General features: G+C 36.1%; 1 protein-coding gene across 3 annotated transcripts; it reads right to left on the reverse strand.

Annotated features, from left to right (window-relative positions):
- Window positions 1-141: 141 nt before the first annotated feature.
- Window positions 142-21,068, reverse strand: LOC113048864 (GRB2-associated-binding protein 3-like). 3 transcript variants are annotated; one of them, XM_026210775.1, is made up of 10 exons: window positions 20,847-21,068; window positions 12,197-12,423; window positions 8,207-8,411; window positions 6,630-7,033; window positions 6,029-6,081; window positions 5,656-5,887; window positions 3,775-3,865; window positions 3,383-3,467; window positions 2,514-2,624; window positions 142-2,225 (listed from the first exon to the last, which is right to left on the reverse strand). In XM_026210775.1, exons 2-10 carry the CDS (start codon window positions 12,258-12,260, stop codon window positions 2,109-2,111), a joined length of 1,362 nt encoding a protein of 453 aa, XP_026066560.1. In that variant the 5' UTR covers window positions 12,261-12,423; window positions 20,847-21,068; the 3' UTR covers window positions 142-2,108. The 3 variants fall into 3 exon arrangements, with proteins under 3 accessions (XP_026066560.1, XP_026066559.1, XP_026066558.1); XM_026210774.1 differs by having other exon boundaries at window positions 6,029-6,078; window positions 12,197-12,500; XM_026210773.1 differs by having other exon boundaries at window positions 12,197-12,500.
- Between the last annotated feature and the right edge of the window lie 440 nt (window positions 21,069-21,508).

The following is a 21,508-nucleotide window of genomic DNA, read 5'->3' on the forward strand; positions in this document are numbered from 1 at the left end:
AGGAATAGATTACATTTTATAATATATCTAAATAGAACATATGCTTTTAAATTATAATAATATTTGACAATATTGCTGTTTTTTTTTACAAAACGTAAAATGTAAAGTGTAAAAAGAACAGATTAAAGAAGAGTCTTTGAGGGTTTTTTGTTTTCAGTTTATTGAGCTGAATTGTTTTAAAGTGATTTCATGTGTTCATTATGCATCACAATAATTTACCTGCTGACGGATAAACATCCATTAATTCACACAGGTTAGTAAGGTCTCTGAATTTCAGCAAAACACACAGACACTCTCTCTCTTTCAGTCACTCGATCTTTCTCTCTCACTCGTGTATTACATTTCTTTCGTGAAACATAAAGCGAAAATCAAGATTGGCAGGAAACTGTTGATGTCACAGTGATAGTTTCCCATGAGATTTTTGTGCTCTCGTCAGTACAGCAAAATCTGACCACCATAAAAGAACAGTGGCATATAAGCACAGCATGACATGGCACACAAAATCTACAACTTAAAACAGAAATACATTCGTAATGCCTCATAATCGTGAAAGGTCGATGGGAAAAATACATTCCGATAAATATTTGCAGACCTTCATATCCCTGTTAGGTCATTAATCTGACAGTAGTCTAACATGTTCAACATTCAATATTCACACAGGATTCAATCCTTAAAAAGCAAAGGCAGATTTCCCTTCTACAAAACATTCAACTCCTTCATAGTTTTGTTCTTGCATCCAATCACAGTGTGTGGTTCCAGTGGTCTACAGTGGTCTGACTCTCATCGAACATGATCTCGAAGGTGTGCAAGAAACACATTCATCAGTAGAATTGTTTTTTTTTTCAATCTTCAGTGATTGTACACGTCATAAATATGTAACATTCATAATATCTTTGTGACACCTTAGAAAACATTATTTCAGAATTCACAAGGAGGCAATGTGGCATCAGTGTGCCGTTATATTCATGGAAATTATTTCAAAATAACATCCCAGGGAGTGCAACTCAGTCACTTTTTCCAAGTTAAATAAATGATCAAAAATTCATGTGAATTTTATAAATAATTTCTGGTAGAAAGATTTGTGCTCTGGTAAACAAATTCAAGCTTTGGTGACATACTGTATTGTTTTTACATGAGATTAATGCTGTTAGCATTGTTTGGATTTCACTACCAATTCAGTTTTAGAACAAATTTAAGTAGTAGTAGTAATTAAGGTCGGTGAAGAGAATTCTATGCTTTTCAATAAATTACACACCGTCATATTAAATATGAATTTCAAAGTGGCTGCGGTTTTGAAAAAAAAAACATACACTGTCATTCAAAAATATATATATATTTTTAAAGAATAATAGTTTTTTTTTCAGCAAGGATATATTAAATTGCTCAAAAGTAATGGTTAAGACCTTTATAATGTTAAAAAAGATGGATAGAAACTTTTAAATCATCAAGTTCTTTTCATCAACGAATCCTGAAAATCCTGATTATGTCACATATTACCAAACATATTCAGAAAGTAAACAGTTACTTTAAACTGTATTCGTATTTTTTTTTTTTTTTTGCAGGCTTGGTGAGCAGAAAAAATTTCTTTCAAAAGCATTACAAATCTTACCAAACCCAACTTTCTGAAAAATAGTTTATGCAGCTAACAAATTAGGACTAGAACCTTTATAATACATATGAACTCACATCCTTCTGTTGGTTTAGCACTTTTTAGTAGGCTACATACTATCAATTTGTTTAAAAAAAAAAAAAACACCATTCACATTTGGGGTATGGCTGTATATAATTTATGATCCAATTAACATCAACTGCATATTTTACTTTACTCATAAACCAAAATTAATAGGATATGCTAATTCTCTTCCCGGTTAAAGAACTACAAAACAAAGCTTTATTCTTGAATCAGTGTGTTGGAGGTCTTTTATTCTGGAATAATTTCCTGAATCATATGTCATTTTATTTCAGAAGGTTTCTTCTCCAGCTCTGTATTGGCTCCTTTTATAACAGTGTAAAAAAACCAACATGTACCTGAAATTGTAGGAGATGAAAACAAGTCAAGTTTTGAACCATGTAATAATTTAAATGGATTATTTCCCGCCCCAGAAGGCTTAGGCTTTTGACTGACGGACATCCTTCCACTCCAACTTGGTGTTTTGTAAAGCCTGTGTCTTCTTCTCGTCTACCTTCACGTAATCCACCCTGTACTCGTCTGCCAGCAGCGCTTTCTGAAAACATCAAAAAACACAATCCCAACAAACAATCAAAACACTAATCCACATGGCCGCAATGCATCAATCCAGCAGGCAGATTTAAGCCATGTCATTTTTAGAGCTGAGGGCTTACACAGCAACAGTAACTGGGACAGGAAGTGCTGAGTCATTCTTATGTATAAAGCCACAAACGATTACTACAAGAGATAGCAGTACCCACTAAAACCCCACCAACATTCACCAAACGTTTGTCGGGTGCATGTAAGAAATAAGGCTCTTAAACAGTTCATGCCTACCACTGACCTTCTGAACAGGTGACGGGGAGGCAGAATTAAAGTCAAGTGACAAGTAATCCAGCTGAGACGGCCTCATCCAGGGAGCAGATTCACAAGATGGGAACAAGAGCCGAGATTCCTGAACAAAGGAAAACACATACACATATAACCAAAATATATTTATATAAAATACTGACACACACTATGGTTTATTGTTGTGTGGAGGCATGGCTCACTCAGATAGTGCCATCACATCAGATATCACAACAATTATATCAATAATATTATAATGTCTATACATGCATTTATACATAAATACATCTGTTTATATATATATATATATATATATATATATATATATATATATATATATATATATATATATATATATATATATATATACACACACACACACACACATATATATATATATATATATATATATATATATATATATATATATATATACATATATATATGCTGCTTAATATTTTTTGGATTCGTCGATTAATAAAAAGTTCAAAAGAACAGCATTTATTTAAAATAGAAACCTTTTGTCACATTGTAAATGTCTTTACTGTCACTTTTCAGCAATTTAATACATCCTGGCTGAACAGAAGTATTATTTTCGTTTCAAAAAGGAAAAGCATTTGAATTATAGTGTTTATAATTGGAATTTAAACATGAACTAACATACATTTTGGCGTCTTTTTTTTTCCTGAAACAATTTTCATTGCTATTTTGACATTTACTGTTTTGTTTTTGCATTGGTTTATCATTCTTTTGCTTTAGTTTCTCCTTCTGTTGCCCTCTTTGCTCTTTCTATTGCTAATTTCAAGGAGAAACAGAGCAATCAATTATTAAGGAGAGAAGACGGGTTAGAGAAAGTCCCGTTACCGTTGGCGTGATGCTCCCTTCCTGTTCAGAGCCGTTTAGGCCCCATCCCCGCCGCCTGTCCAGAGGAACAGACTGAAGTGATGTGCTAGAGACAAACAAACCGACACAAAACACTGCAACTTTAACATACAGATATACAAATATCTTGCAATTAACAAATAACATAACATCAGTGTGGCGTTCAGAAACATCACAAACAAGCACAACAAGCCACTTGTGCAGAGTGGGCTGCAGTGGCAGGAAATCGAGATCAGGTGACCTGAGGAAGAGCAGTGTCAAAACAAACACAGCGTCTTTGTTGAAGATGTAGGACACAGGCAGAAGTGGTTGAGAAGAAGAACAGAGTTTGGGGTCATTTTGGTGTGTAAATATTAGTCTGTCACAATTCTCACCTGGGTTCTGTCATTGTGCGTGTGAGGGGAACGTGGAAAGGACATTCAGAAATTGTGGACAGACCCCGCAGGTCTAAAGGAGGCGGTCGAGCTGTGAAAGCAAACACAGAAAAGTCAAACACTCCTTATCTTTTTCACCACACACTCAAACAAACACTTTCACTTTTAATGAGGCATTTCCTTTCTGTGAAGCCTGTAGGAACCCTGCGCCTCCACTCAAGACACAATGCTGTCTGTTCTGTGTCTCTGACAGTCACGCACTTCCTCTCTTGGCAAATTCTCAGTTGAGAAAGAATTTAAATTGAAATGCCGCAAAGAATCTCTTAAAGAATTATGCCCCTGTTCAGAATGAAATGTGCCTTGGAATGCCTGAGAAGTGACGTACTGCAATCTGGTGACTGTTTTGTATTTATATCATATGAGAGAGTTTTGCAATACATCACATGAGCAAGATTGCTGTTTCCCCCAAAATACCTACAGGACTGCAAATGTGATATTGATACAACAAGACGTTAGTGCTGTGTTATTTTAGAAAAAAATATTGTTTGTATTCTCTGTTTTTAATCAATTTCACCAGTGAAAACAGCTACAAACAAAGCCACAGTAAAAGTAAAAGCATTGCAGTGTTTTGTTGCTAAAGTAATCCACCTTCATAAATGAACCGAGTGAGCCAACGATTCTTCGTCTCCGAATGAATCAGTCTTTTGAACGAATCGGTTTAATGTATGATTGATTCATAGGACTGAATAACTTCTATTACAGTGACTAGCAAAATACTTTTTGTAATGTCTATTAATATTCACATTTCGCAGCCCAGAGCGTCGCCAGTTCGCGACTGATTCATTTTAGGAGCGAGTCATTTTATGGAGTCATTCAACGAAAAAGAATCGACTTGATCGTTCAAACATGATGATTCATCCAGCAAAGAATCAATGAGCGAGTTATTTGGTAGTTCATTAGGAAGCTAATCGTTCAAAAACAGTGATTAATTGAAGAAACACACTGTTTTCTATTACTTGGACAAGCTCAGCGATTAAAGGTAAGGTCACATTTACCGTTGTTCATCGATTTTTTTTAAGGCAAAGCACTTTTCCAAAGGACTGTATTTTCGCGCTAGAGTCTGCACCATTATAATAAAAATAAAAATTTTTTTTATTTATTTTTAAATACACAGTGGCTGTTAAACCATGTTAGAATTCGAAATGTATTGTTCTCTACAATCTCGAGGTAAGACTGCAATAGTAAAACAACCACGAAATGTGGATTCTGTGTGACACACTGACAGATCATGATCATGAGCTCTGCTGCTTCTCATCTTCCTCATATTCATGCGTCATTCTTTTGTAGACCTACCTCTCCTCACATGAGATCATCTTTTCCATTTCTCTATTTTCGTTTTCTGACGTAGCTTACGTCTCCAGTGCTGTTCTAGTAATTGAAATTGCTTCATGAAAGCAGTTATAGCTAACACTGCACATCAATATATCACATAGCTCTGTTGTGCAAATACCTTTAAAAAACTGTAAACCTAACGAAAACCAAGAGTTCTGAAATAGCAAGGCTCCTAAACCTATGTCATCATCACATCCTGTCTTTGAGCTAGACATTAGTCATTGTTACAGTTTGTTTAAAGTGGTAAAAAGTGTTTGGAATAGATGCATCTTGGAATAGATGCATCTTATTGGCTTAATGTGAATTGCATTGTCCAAATGCTGTTTTGGGACATAAAATAAATGTAAATCTCATTTCTTATTTAAACATTTATATTTAAAGGCATCAGGTTAGTCTCAATAACTAAATGATAATGCTACAATCACAAAACTCTGGTTGTTACTTGTTGTAGTACTGGTGAACCTTGCATTTTAACCCAGAAACATTTACCCCGTATTCTTGGTTTAAGGTTGCGGTCGACTGGAGGAGGCTCAAGGTCAGAATTGGAAGGCGAAGGCAGTTCTGTTTTGCCGTTAGTGAGAAGGGAGATGGGGAGGGTGGAGGGGCTCATGGGTATGTATCCGTCTGAAGTCACATCAGAGGAGCCGATCGGTGGGGAGGCCATGGGCACATATGAATCCTCAGAGTGGTTTTCAGTAACTGTGGGATTCAGAAATATTGGCTAGAAATAGAGATAGAGAGAGAGAAACTCACTGACACATCTGGTTTCTGCCAGTAAATATTCAAATTGATCCGTATTTACAGTGCCTGTTTAACTTTCTCCAGGCTCATTTGACTATTTCATATTTGAATATTTCTTTACCAAGTTGAGGCTTAGACGTTTGTTCCAGTTTCTTCCAGCATTGTCATACTCTACTGAAAACATGAAAGTATAGTATTAAAATATATAACAAATATTGTTGAAAAGTTATAATGAGATTGATAACATCGTCCTGCATCATATTTGCTTAATTAAATCCAATAGTGGTTTCTTACTGATTTCGGGGTGATTCCAAAAATAGTGACTTTTTGCACACTTTCTCTTAAAATATGGGAATTTCGTAGCTTTTTTGCTTATGACAACCATTTTATAAGTTGAAGAAATCTTGTATTATCCTCTGATCACCATTAAAACAGTCACAAAGGCATTATTCATACCTTCCTCTGAAACAGGTTACAGCTATTTGTTATATGCATGACATTATTTAAAGCCTCGGCTGGTACTGATTTGAAGGTAAGAATTATGGCCAATGACAGAAGAAAATGCAAACATATAAGTGCATTTGTGAGAAAAAAAGAAAAAAACTGATGTGATGGAGCATTTTTATGGATATATGTGCAATCAGCTTCATCAAATGGAAATATTAGGTCTTTTCCTGCAAATCAGCAGAATTTGTATTTTTTATTTTTTTGTGCATTCTCACCTCTCTTAAAGTGGTCTATTCCTGAAAGTGACGTCCTGCGAGGGAGGAGAGCAGGTTGTGGCTGATTACAGCCCGTATCCTCATTACCATGATGATCGGACAGGTGTGTAGGTTTGGGTGGGAGGGGAGGAGGGGTCTGTGGGTCTGATGTACCGTAGAAGGGCCTGTCGAATCTGAAAATGTCCTGTGGCCGGCGTAGAGACATGGGAGACGAGAGGCAGGACGAATGGGAGGAAGAGAGAGAGAGCGGCCCACTGGGGGCACTGAATGGGGGCTCACACATCCCACCCAAAAGGAAAGAGGAGGGGGAGGAGTCAATACGTGGGGTGGGGCTAAACACATCCTCTGTGTACTCAGACGAGCTCTGCTCAAAGGAGCGTTCAGAGTTAGAGATGCTGTTAGACCTAGGGAAGGACAAACAGAGATAAGCATGCATGCACAAAAACAATAACCATATCATTTTATTGAAAGTACTGTTATATAAAACACGGTTATATCAAACTTCTATGGAAAATATATTTTTTGTTCAGTGAAAGGACAATGGTGTGTTGTCATAATGAAACTATTTCTATTTACACAGGCTTCCTCTGCTGAATGATGGCTGAATGATTTAGAAATCACACATCTGCATAACAAATTTAAAATGTGCTTTCTTTTGAACTGCCTTAGAAAGACATAATCGAAATAAACAAGTGTATACTAATGACACATGTTAAGTATGTTAAAAATGAAACATTTCCTTAGGTTTTTGAGACACAAGTCAACATGAAATGAAATAATACTTATATTCAGAAAAGATGAATTGATAAGAGGTGACAGTCACAATATTTATAATCTTACAAAATATTTCTATTTCAAATACAAGATGTTCTTTCTATTGATCAAAGAATCATAAAAAAAATTCTCAAAAATATTAAGTAGCACAACCGTTTCCAACTGTGATTATAATAAGAAAAGATTCTTTAGGACCAGATCATCAGTATATTATTATGATTTCTGAAGGATCATGTGACATTGACAAGAGTAACGGCTGCTGAAAATTCAATTTCGCCAACACAAGATTGAATTACATTTTAAAATATATTAAAATACACAACATAAAAAACCTGAAATAATATTTCACAATATAACTGTTTTTACTCTATTAGAAAAAAAATTAATGCAACCCTGGTGATAATCAGAGCTTTCAAAAACACTGAAAAATCATACCGACCCCAAACTTTGTGAACTGTAATATACCTGCATAGTTTTGTTATTCTACATAATGATGCAACACAAAACTGCATTACTAATATCATTGTGCATTTGTATAAAACCATTAAGTCCCTATGCATATTTGCATGCATGTAGCTAAAGATTTATTTGAATCTAATCATCGTGTGTTATGCTGCAGTGACCATAGGCGAAAAGCGTGAGAGATTTTCTATTCTCATTTATTCTCTCTCAGTCCCCTTTATTGAATCAGATTAGAGGAAAAGCTGATGTGCTACATGGAACGAATCTCATTTCCGTATGGAGATTAACATAGAAATATTATTTTTGCAACGTGTGATCATAAGAAGCAGAGTGGGCCTTGCCTGACGTTGCTCTTCGTGCCGGTTTCACACTGAGAGAGAAAGAGGTAGTCGAGTGGAGGACTGATCTCTGATTCGCTGGCCCTGTCTAGGACATCGTGGTTTTCGACGGTAACTGTGTCCTGATTGGCCACGAGAGAAACATGAGGAGAGGGTGCAGGAGAGGGCTGCTGGGAAGAGGAAGTGCGATTAAGACTGTCCATTGATTCTGTCAAAAAGAAAAAGAGAGAGATTTGGTTTATACATTATCAATATGTAAAAAGAATGCAATAACCATACTTCACAAATACCACTTCTGAAATACCTTTGCTTCTATTCCAGAAGGTGGCAGACCAAACCTCCCCCTTCGAGCCCCCCACACACCACAACCCACACACATACATACACACACACACACACACACCTCTCTTTCTCTTCCTGTTTAGACTCAACAGTGCGTTAGCAGTGGGCAGACATTTCTAAACCACTCCGTCTCGCAGATGAACACGTGAGGCTCATGCCTGCTACACTCGCTCTCAGCACATGATGCGTTCACGGTTGACTTTTGGGGTGTAATCATTTCTTTTTTTTTTTTTATAGTAAGCAAAAATATTTTTGGAAGGTGGAACTGAGTTGAAATAATGCTGAAAAAGGTCACTGTGGAAAGTTTTGTGCCGTTTCCATGGTCAAATCTATGTTTTTCTTGTGAGAATGAAATTGAAGTGACAGTCTCATTTTGGGAGTAATTGTTGAGCAGATTGCCATTTCAAATAATCCAAGTAGTTTTATTGCGCATAAACTGGTGTCCAGACAGCGTTTGGACGTCTGATATAACACTCAACCTTCTGGTGCTTGAAAGGCATTGTGATTAATGCAGAGGTAAAACAGTCGTAGATAACCGGCTTTTGATCACATTGCAGCTAGCATGCTAATCTGAGGGGGTTTGTGTGGGCTCACGTAAACATCGCTTCTTTGGCAGAGCCTACTATTGTGTATCCAACACTTGAACAACTGACAATGACTCACAACCTTTCTGGCAGAAGAGAATTCTGAGAGGCACAAGGCGTGTGGTTGTATTGATTTCTGTAATCCTATATTTACTGTAAACAGCTATATGTTTTTACTTAAATGTGTATGCCTATAAAGATTTTGCACAGTATTTGTTTTTGTAGGTTTAAGATTTTTGGAACCATTTTTTTTAAATAAGGCTGCAGTGAGACGCCTTTAATTATTATGTAGAGCTGTTTTTACACCCCAAGTCTGAGGTTGCCATGGTAAAGGGATTCAGGAGAACAGAGAAGTGGTTAGCAGTTGTCATGGTGATGGGTCATTGATGGTAGAAATACAGTAAGTGGTCATCATTGATAGGTAGAGTGAGGGACACACTGAGACGTTGTAATTGTTAAGAGGGAGAGTGTATATATACAGTTGTTGAGTGACAGAAGAGAGATAACAGTGATGTTTAATGTGTGGCCCTGGCAGAGATCAACATTAAGTTCACAAAAGTTCCCAGAAGCCTCGGTGCAGCCTTGAAGCAGGATCTGAAACTGCGGCTCTCCAGGTGCGACTACAATCTCTGCTGTGTCCTTCTGTCACCCCCACTGCAGAAGAGTCTTTCTGTAAATAATCAGTCCTGCTTGGGTCTGTAATGAGGTTAGCGACCAAGACTTTGAGTCTCCAGAGCTACACTTGCTATTTCAATAATACGCCTGTGAAGCCCCTTTCACACTGCCATTCCGGCAAATACACGGGTAAAGTGTTCCGGGAATTGTTCCCGGGTCGCTAGATTTTGCACTTTCACACTGCCAGTGATGACCCGGGATATGTGCGTGCTCTCACACACAACCCGTGAAGATCCCGTAACGACACGTGACATCAGAGCATGACGTGTAATGTACGAGTCAAAAACATTAGGAACGTTACACATTCACTGAAGCAAGCAAACGATCTCTGCGTCAGCGCGGAAAGTGAGGAACTAACTGATCTCTGCTTCATTACAGTTTGCACATATTTTTTCATCGCGAACGTTGATCTTCCTTCAAAACAGCGGGTAAAAGAGTCGCGCGATAATACGCGTCATCACTTCGACACGGCATTAGATCTGGCTTTTGTTCATACAGCGCTCGTCCCGGCAATGTTACTATGTCCCCGACCCGGGTTCAATGCGGGAATCAATCAATCTTTCACACAGAAGGCGACCCGGCAATGTTTCGGCAATATGCCGGGTCCGACGTGCAGTGTGAAAGGGGCTATAGTCACCTCTGGCCTCCATCTAAGACTTAAACAACAGGAAGAAAAATTGTGAATTAAGCCTTTTACACATGTCCATGTGTGTGGAGAAAAGGGCATAGATGTGCCTGTTGTTCAGTGCATATACTAGCTTTATCTTTCACAGTCGTTTAGAGGCGTGTGTAACCCTCCAGCGTGTTGTGTATTAGACAGTAACCATGCGCGTGTGTGCCTGAAACCCTCCCGGCTGCTGTGTCACTCGTCTTTCTCTTATCTTTCCAAGTAATGTGTAACTTGTGGTTTCTCTCACTCTCTGTGTTTGGTATATCACAGTAGCCATTCTAACTGCTAACATTCTTACCCTTATTATTGTTCCAGCTTTAACAAAAACATGTTTTCTTGTTATGATGGACACAGATCGTGACACTGGCTGTTTGCTGTTAGTTAAATATATGGGATGCTAGGTATTTAAGGGTATCTGTTATGACAGACGTGTGTGTGTCATAACACTCCTCTGTGATGCAGCTGTTGCTCTGCAGACGATTCAAAAGAGAGGAAGAGAGATGGAGGAATGGAACAGAATATTAAAATAAGACCTCGCCTAGATTACAGCGTCATGGATTCTGTCTGCGTCTCTCAGTCTCTGCATCTCTCTCTGGAGAAACGTTCTGTGGTTAATTATTTCCCTGGCTGGGTTTACTCATTCTAAGACTGAATCTTTAGGTTAATGCAGGGATCTGATGTGGTGAAAGGGCTGATCATAGGCTGTTTTTGAAGTATTTTACGTACATGGGTTTTCCTGTTTCAGTTAATCTGTAGTACTTTCCTTTCTTATAAACCCACATGTGTATACGGTGTGTATTCATTAATGACATGTTTACAGCAAAGAAGGGTGAAATCATTCTAAGAATTTAATTTTGAGATGCTTTTGTTTTTAGTTAGACTAAGACAGTAAGTTGTTTTTCCAGTTTGTTCTATCGCCTGCCACTTGCTGGGGTAGAAATTAAAAAAAAAAAAAATTCTGTAAATAATTTCTAAAATGCACATATAAAAAATGTATGATCACAATTTAATTTCTTCTTAAATTAATATTTTAATTTTCATTCAATTAATCAAAAGTGACAGTGAAGACTTTATTATTTTTATTTTAAAATTGTTTATTTCTGTTCTTTTGAACTTTATTTAAATCAAAGGATCCTAAAAGTGTATCATGATTTCCACAAAAATATGAAGCAATATATAGTTTATTAAACAATGATAGTAATAAGAAATTTTATTGCAGCACCAAATCGTGTCTATAATAATAATTTCTAAAGGATCATGTGACATTAAAGACTTAAATAAAATAAAAAAATAAAAAACTTATTTTAAATTGTAATAACATTTCACAATATTGCTGTTTTAGTTTTTTTTTAATCAAATATATTCTGCCTTGGTGAGCAGACGCTATATAATAAGAATTTTTTTTTTTTTTTTTTATTCTCACATGTAAAATGTAATCAATTCCAAACCAAGCCCTTGTGCTAATGTTAATGTGTAGTGTTTTGCATTGAAAAGGGGAAAAATTAAGCCAAAGTGTCTGGAGTCAGGTGTGTTTTGAAGAATGAGGTCATGGACTGCTCATTCTTCAGAGAAATCGTAAGGTAATTTTCAATAGTATGATGATAAAAAGGGAAAGAAAACTGACTGCAACCCAACATTTCCGACACTATTAAGAGTTTATCAGAGCTGCTGAGCATGTCATACTAAGTGCTCCAATAAAACTTCTGTAATAAACCTCCTCACCTGTATGTCTGTTCAGTCCTCCAAACATGCAAATCTGTCCAATGTTCTGTACCCAGATATTCATCTCTTCTGCTGTTTTGGCCAGCAGGTAAAAGATGCGCGTGGTGGTCTTGACCACAAACAGGTGCTGATTCTGGTACTGGCGTTTAGTGGGCCGCACCTCGGCCTCGATGGTGACCTCACACTCCTGCAGGTCGATGCTTCTGATGGGTTTTCGGGAGCTCTTGCTACGGTAATATTCCAAAACATCCGGATTCCCGCTCATCCGACCCCTCCGCAAAACAAACCATCGCTTTCGCCATGACTGAGAGAGAAAGGGACAGAGAGCGAGAGACAGAGAGAGGAACAGAATTAGATTAACATTGGTCTTGATTGGTATTACATTGAGCAACTCAGCTTTACACATTATTCCAGGAAAAATAAATAGCTGTTTTACTAACTGAAACAAGTTTAAGTGAAGTTACTAAAACTAAAAGCTTAAAAAATATTTTAAAAGTTAAAAAGAAAACTGAAAAAATAAAAATGATAGATAATTCAAAATTTTAATAAATACTATAATAGTTTATAAATAATACTAAAATAACACTGATCAAAATATACAGAACCAACTTCTTCTGAAACAAATGTACTTTTCCACTGATGTCACTAAGGCTGGCTGTTGGATAATGTTAATAAATATGTAAACAGATAATTACTACAAATTATATATGAGTACAAAAGAATATATAATAACATATCAGTCTTGCCCCAATGTCATATTTTTCACATTTTGCCGTGTCAGTGTTGAGGAGGCAATTTCATTGCACAATAATGAAAAAAGCTTGATTTATTTTGACTAAATGTGAAAATGAAACTCGATGAGCATTAGATGAAATTGCAATAAAAGTAAACAGTGATCATTACAAGAGTTCAGCCATTGCAGAAATGGTCTTAGAATGGGTCTAGACTTATACATCTGTGGCGTTTGTATAAGTTTTTTTTAAAATTATTTCTGCACTATCAAATTCAACACCGGTGTCCTCCCTTACCGAGTGTGACCGTGGCAAGGCTAGTGTACACGCGAGAACAAACTTACAGATAAACTTCTGTCTAAACTGGCCAGGGTGTGGTCTGCACTCAGAGATGACTTACAAACTTACTTCCCAAGAAACACACACAGAGTAATCTCTCGGAGCAGAAACCGGGTGCTCATTCGGTTATAAGAAGTAAATAATCAACACTTACACACCAAGTCAATCAGTATAAATCTCCTGGCTTACCAGTAACAAGAAATCCAGTTTCTGCACTGTAATCCGTTCCAAAACATGGTTATTAGATGAATTAAGTTGTTATTCCGTTAAAAACATACTAGGTTATTATGACATCATGAGGTAATTAGGTTAATATTACATTATGAGGTAAATGCATATACTTTCAGTTATTAGGTCATAATGTCTGATTATTATACAGTGTATTATGTGTCATGTTAAGTGTGTGTGTGTGTGTTTTGTTCTATTAAGTCCAAGTAGTACCTGCCTCAGGTGAAATCTGGAAGTCTGTCTATCAGAGAATTCTTCTGTGCCTGTGACATTCCATTCTCAGTGATGTAACAGAAACTATTGCAGAAATCATTTTCTCAGGAAAGAGAATGATAGGGAATAAAGAGAAAGTGCAAGTTCCTTTGAAGGCCCAAGTTTACTCATAGTTTCTCTCTCCTTTTTGCTCTTTCTCTTCTTTTTTATTTTTTTATTTTAATTAATATTTTTCTTATTAGTTGAGATAATAAAATAACCCAAATAAAGTGCGGGGCACAAGTCCTAGCCAACTAAATTAAAACTATTATTTGTAGTTCAACATATTCAGTATATATATATATATATATATATATACTCTTTGATAAATTGATATCACAGAGAGTGTTCAATTTAAACATGTTAAATACATTTTGAAAGGTGACGTACTCCGTCTGAACACAATTTAGGAATTGTTCTATGTCAGTAAGGTGAAGTTGGAAAGCCAAAATGACCATCAGATGTGGCACCAAAAACCCAACTAAAACCCAAACCAAACAAACACCATCTGTGATTGTCACTAGCTTGGACTGAATCCTTATTCTGATTCTTGAGAATGTTGTTTCAGTCAAATAAGAGAAAGTTCAGCAGTTTTGTGTGGACTTTCAACATAACAGCTCCCATTTTCTGGAACCATCAGCAACTTGGGTGTTTTGTTTTCTTCTGTCTGACATCATCCACTTCTGTTGTTTCGAGTTAAAGCATCTTTGTTCACTTAGGTGTTGTTTTCGTTGTGTAACCAGAATTTCACCACAGCAGTCAGCTGTTACACAACACCTGACGGTAAAGACGTCTCACACAGGCGTCTAAGAACTGAATCGAATTAACTCCCCTACAGAATAGAGTCATTTAAGATTTCTTGAGAAACGAGACCAGTTTTCTAATCTTTTCTCTATTTATGTTCAATTCATTCTTAAAAAAAAACAAGAACAACTTTCTTACAGCAATATTTTAAAAAGGCCACAGTCTTGCACTTGTATCATCAGGAAAACCCTGACTTCCTCCTTTGAATTATTATTATTTTTTGTCAGATGGCTAATATGATCCAAGCAAATGCATGTTGGGAAAGAAAGCTGCAGAGCTGTAGGATTTCTATCCCTCTAGAATCATAAGACAAACTCTCTTCCTCTTCTCTGAGATCCAGACTAAATGCTGACATGAGTTCTGAAAGCCAGATTAAACAAGAAGAGGTCAGAATAGACTTCTCCATTTGTTTTGGTCTTACAGCCTACATTTTTTTTATCCAGTGACTTATAGTACATTTACAGTACTTCCAGGAGTGACATGTCTATTTAAATACCAGGGCGGCATGTGACACCTCAGATTTTTAAAATGATGACTTTAAATGCAACACCCAAAAAAGGGGTTAATTGTAAACTTCAATAGATCATTTGTTTTAATCGTAAAATCAAGCTGCTCCAAACATGTAACTTTTACCTGTCGAACACTTTTTTTTCCTTGAATTAAAACAACAAAAAGATACAGTGATCACTGGCTGAAAAATTATAATGATAATAATAAGGTATTTTGGATATTATGCTCATGCTTTCCATTTTATGACATTTCAATCAATTCTGAACCTTTTCATATATACAGTAAGTGTTATCACACTGAAAAAAATTGACATTACAGAACACTTCTAAAAATAGATTTTACAGTAAAGGGGGAGAAATGGCCACAAACACTTCCTTAAAAGTAATCACACCTCGTTAACACATACACAGAACACATAAAGGAAATGTAGAACTGTTTTTGCTTAAATGCTGCTTACAACACGAAAGTCTCCATGTTCTTGGCTTTTACGATAAGAGATGCAAGAAAGCTGACAAAGGCTAAAGTGGGAAATTTTACCCTGAAACCTAAGCAGTTTCTCAGTTATTATTTTTTTAAATAAAAAAATATGTTTTTTTATTTTTATTTTTTAAGAAAATTGCTAGCACTGGTGTACTGTCAAAAACTCAATTTAAAACAGACTTGAATGTATATGGAAAGTTACAAAGCACAAACCACTAGGCACTGATTAAAACCCAGTTATCTTTAACAATTCTTCCATCTTGAGTCACTCGTGTGTGTATTTCACTGAAACACATACGTTACTCTTCCCGTATCTGAAAGTGTTTTTCTACAGAATTTGACAGAGACCACACGTTGTTCTGGGCATGCTCACAACAGCAGGGTCAGGCCATGGCCTTGATTTACCTCTGTCGCAAACAAAGACCTTCTCTCTATTCTTTCTTTTGGAATGGATATATTTTCTTCCCCTTATGCATGCATGTTTTAGTCAAAGAGAGGAACTAGAACTATGTTTTCCCAGAAACCCTCACAGAAGGGAAGTCTGAAAATGGCCTAAACGTTTGTCTGCGTTAAACAAACACCAACATTTTCATGTTTAGATGTGTGTGGTTTTAAGAGTTTGTCTACATGTGTTTGCACCATATATCTGTGGTTTGGTCTGTATGGTTGGTTTAAGATGAAGATAAGTACATGTGAAATTTAACAATGTGATTTGTTTTCTTCCTAATGTAAACAACAATGAGAAAAGAGTAATTGGTTTCCCTTTATTTTGTGCAAACAAGTGATGATAGTCTTAATGACGCTTTTGTACTTTAAGGCCTCTCCATCTTATTTAGCAAAATGTAAGTTTAAGCTATTTTCTTTGGATGTTCAAGACTTTTGAATTCTTGGCCTTCAAGTATATAACCATAAGAATAGCAGTGCAGTAAACTGTAAAAAATGAATAAATAAAAAAAGGCCAAGGCCGATCTATCGGCCGATATTTGGCATTTTTCAATGTTGCAGAGGATGGCAGCGTTCTCACATTCAAACTCACATTCTCTCTTGTTCTCCATCATCATTAACAGTTCTGTCTAATACAGATAGAAGTCTGTCTATGAATCTGATAGAACAGTTAAAGGAATTAATGTATACAGAAATTATTATAACGATTGCTTTTATATTATTAATAATAGGAAGGCAAATTTTATAATACTTTCTCGTTTGCTGCCAGCATTAAGCAAAAACACATTTATATAATTTAAACAAATCTTTGAATGACTAATGCATAATTAATTTCACAAACCCTTGCAAACTAAGTCGAATCCAGCTGTTCACACAGATCTTGTGAAGTGTGCATTTTTATCCAGCATGATTGTGTGATATCTGTTACGGTCGGTCCGTGTGAATTGAATGCTTTAAATTTTAAACAAATTATGCTGCACTTTATGCATTTGCCCACTGTCATATTCATGCCATTTTCACTGTGTGATGTATGTAAAATAAGTTTTACCCTTGCTTTATTTGAAAAATATGATTCCCAATACAGAATCCCAAAATACTGAATGCCCTTTTGGTTACAGTGTTTACGTCCTTTTAATTATTTTTTTATTAAATATGTATTTTTTTGTGAAAAATACTGTCATCTAAAGTATGTTTTTTTTTTTTTTTTTTTTTTTTTTTTTTTTTACAAATTTATGTATTATTCCATTGTCAAATTATTTAAAATTTCTTAAATATTAATCATAATAATCCAAAAAATATATATATATATATTCGGCCCCTCTGCTTTCCAAGATATCGGCATCGGCTGTCAAAAACCGATCGGTCGACCACTAATTATAATACATTAAAATAATATGTTAACAGAAAATAGTATGCAGTATAACAGACTTTCTACAGCCTCACACATTCAAGTTACAAATGGCCTCACCTGCTCTTACGTTAAAAGTAAGGAGGAAACAGAAGTAAATTCATCTGTTACTCTCTATGCATATTACATCATTTTGTAGTAGGTATCGACTAACGTGATTTTTTTTTTATTGAATTATTGTATCATTCATTCAAGCAATTTGTTAAAAAAGGGAAAATTATTTAGAAATGAAACAAATGATGAGTCACTGAATCATTTACTCAAATGATTAGTTCAAAAACATTGATTCAGGAAGGAAGGAAACATGACTTCAAAGCTGGCTCTGCTTTGTGTTGCTATGAAACACACTGCAGTTCTGCTGCTTGTTTGGAACTATTTATGTTGACAGAGCAAAAACAAATGGAAAAGTATACACTCACATTCATGCCATGCATATGCATGCAAGTATGTGTGTGTTTGTGTGTGTGTGTGTGTGTGTATGTATATATATAAATATAAATATATATATATATATATATATATATATATATATATATATATATATATATATATAAATATAAATATATATATATATATATATATATATATATATATATATATATATATATATATATATATATATATATATATACATACATACATACATACACACATTGCATACATATGCACGGCATGACCACCTCTCATCTTTTGAGTTGGAGAGTTTTTTTTTTTTTTTTTTACAGTGTAGATAACAAAGTATGTTCTATGTTAATATAGAGGAATTTTCATTAATCATTTTTTCACAGGTGTTTCACCCGAAATTTCAATTACTTGTTATATCTGTTTTACATTATACATATTTTATTCTAGGGTTAAAGAAAATGCTTCGAATCTTTTTCTTATTGTGTACCTCAAATGTATGTAGTATTATACAGGCTAAAATGTTAAAAGTTTTTTAAGATTAGTTTTTTCAGTATCCTGCAGTGTGACTTAATATATTGAATCTAAAACAATTACATCATTATATATTTAAGGGATATATATCTTTATACTTACATACGGCATCTTTAAGCTCAAGGATGATTAAAACTAGAGAAACACTTCAAGGAAATAGTAACCTGTCACAGCTCCTTAAATAATATTCTTTAAGCTTAAATGTTGAAAATCATTCAAAGAATGAAAGAAACAAAGAAAAGGATCACACTGCTAGCTCACACACGCTAAACACCTTCCCATTTTACTATCAGATAAAGCCACAAAACCAGAGAAAGAGAGAGAGTTGGAGAGAAAGAGTGAGCGAGCGAGCGAGTCAGCAAGAGAATTGCTTGCTCTTCATGCAGTGCCTTAAACTATTTACTATGACACGCACATGAGCACAAACACAGACTACAGGCACTATTTGTCAGTCATCGGGTTACACCTCCAAACTAATAGCAGTCTAGCCACTTTTGCCTGTTTGGTCTCTGATAGCACAGCTCATTTCTGAATGCTGGGTCACTCAACTGCCTGGCATCCTACACTTCCCATGTTTTGCAACACACCCAAATTTCTCAAAAACAGAGAGAGAGAGAGAGAGAGAGAGAGAGAGAGAGAGAGAGAGAGGTGAGTGAGAGAGAGAGAGAGAGAGCATGTTTGTGGTGTCAGACTGACACTTTGTACACATCTTATAACTGGTGGTCCTCCCAATTCCTCTTCTCCACCAAATAACCGTGACCTCCACTTCCATGCAGTGGACTAATCAACAGTGTCTCTGAATGTCTAATAAGGTTTTAATTCATGTAGCACAGTATTTTTTGGTATATAAATCGACATGAATAATATTGCGCACTTGCTTTCGCAAAGGCTGTTTTACGATTGTGAATTACGTGTATTAATGAGCAAAATATGAACTCAGTAATGAGTCTAGCCAAACTAATGACAAAGGAAGCATAGAAGATTAGTAAATTGATTGTTGACGTCAGTTTGACATGCTATATTTCAACTATTTTTTGGGAGTAATTCTTAAACACACAGTTCTTATTTCCGGCAATTAATTAAGAGACCACATGAAATAGTTTATACGATTATAATGTTCACACCAACAATCAAGTAAGTAGGGTTTATTGAAGTTGCGTTCTGCAGTTACTGTATATCATCTGCTTTATATGCTTTAGCTATCAAAGTCAGAACTGTCCAAGTTTTTATCCTTCATCAGGTGAAACAATTGCTCAGAAAGAGATTCCAATGATATTGCTCCATCGTGTAATTGTTATAGCTGTGGATAGGACATCCCTATTCTCACAGAACTAGAAAGATTATTCAAACCTTACAGTTATAGCCAGGTTATAGTTGTAATCCTCTGTGTGTCTAGACGATAGAGGATTAAAAAAAAAATCCGAATGAACCCACCATGAACGAGCTTAAGGATTTAAAGACGACATAAACAGATAATAAACAGAATCTGGACAGTTGTCATCCATTGATGTGGGTGCTAATGAGATTATAGTTCTCATTCTTGTTGTTAACAGGACTGTATACTGTTAACAGGGATTACATACCACTCATCCCCGTTTACAACAGATTATACAACACCATTTAACACCGTAAAAAGAGAACACAGGTAGGCTGTTTCAGTTTTAAACTGTTCCACTTTTACTTTAATAGTTCCTGTTTTAAACTGTTTCCTGTTTACATGTATTGCAAACGTCATAACGATACAAGTAGCATTTGCTCGGACACAGGTAAAACGTGCACTGTAGCTTCTAGTCTGACAGATGAAAGCGCAGGGTGAAATGAAAACATAGTGAAATGCTTGTGTAGTTAAGCACAGTAAACAGAAACAGATAAAAGAAATGAGGAAGGAACAGCAAACACAGAAACAGCAAAAGGACAACAAAAAATATGCGCTCTGCATTTCTGCAATAGACAAATAACAAATAGACTGCAGTTACATGACAAAGCACAATGATCTGTCACTTACATACTAAAATAAACTGCAATATACTGTTTTGTACTAGTAATCTAGAATTTGAGATGCATTCCATGACAGAGTTCTACAGTACAGCACAGGTAAACTGCTTTGTCACAAAATACAGCACTGAATTTGACACAGGCAGGAGGCAATGCAAAGCGGCACAGCCACGTGCAAGAAGGCACACAAATGCTGCACAAACACAGCTGATAATTAGCATGTGTAAAGCATCGCATAACAACGATCTTAAGTCCACAGGCAACCGAAATGAAAATGCAGCCAAGCAGAGCCTTCGACACGGCACAGCTGAATAGTATAAAACACTGACAGAGACAGAAAGCGCAAGTGTAAGACATAGTTACAAGGCATAGGTCAGCATTTAGTATGTATTAAAATGAACTGTGCAGCACAGAGACACACAGCTGTGTTTTAAATACACTGAGAATGTAGATCATTATACTGCAGTCCCCGCTTCTAATGCTGAACTCATCACACACACGGACACACATGACTTTTACTTACAAATCTCTTTAGCTTTCTCTCCGGAGGGGATTTTATGAGCCATCCTGTGCACACCACATCTTCTGTGCTCATAGCTGCTGCGTCTGTCTGTGTGCGCGTGTGTTTCTGATTGCAGACTGAGGAAGGCAGAGAGAATCCTGTGCTCAACCCTCCGAATACGGAGAGGAGGAACTCACAGCATCGACCAAGGACAGAGTGAGAGAGAAAGAGCGAAAGAGGAGGAACAAACGGCGGGTGGGAGGAGAGCATGTGTGTTTTTGTACTTGTATGTGATCTGTGAGAGAACATGTATGTACAAGTAAACCGTCTATGTGTGTGTGTGTTCTGGGTGGAGGAAGAAAAAGATGGTCTTCCCTCCAGTATCTTGTAACAAACCAGCACATGACCTTGTGTGTTTGTGTATGTGAGAAAACCCAAGGTCAGTTTGGAAAATGCTGTGAGGGGAATTTTCACTGGTTTACTAGGCCATCTGTTGTTGGAGCCTTAGAGAAAGAAAGAGGGAAGGAGGGAGATGGGAAATGAAAAATGGTGAATTTTTTCAAACTTTTGAACATTGATTTTTTTATGCATGCCACCATTATCAGCCCTACCTAATTTTTTCAGGTAAACCTCCATTATTATTACTTTTTCTGCACATTATGGGAAAAGCAAGTTGTGCTGCA

This window comes from Carassius auratus, chromosome 30 (genome assembly GCF_003368295.1).
Source record: "Carassius auratus strain Wakin chromosome 30, ASM336829v1, whole genome shotgun sequence".
Taxonomy (NCBI): domain Eukaryota; kingdom Metazoa; phylum Chordata; class Actinopteri; order Cypriniformes; family Cyprinidae; genus Carassius; species Carassius auratus.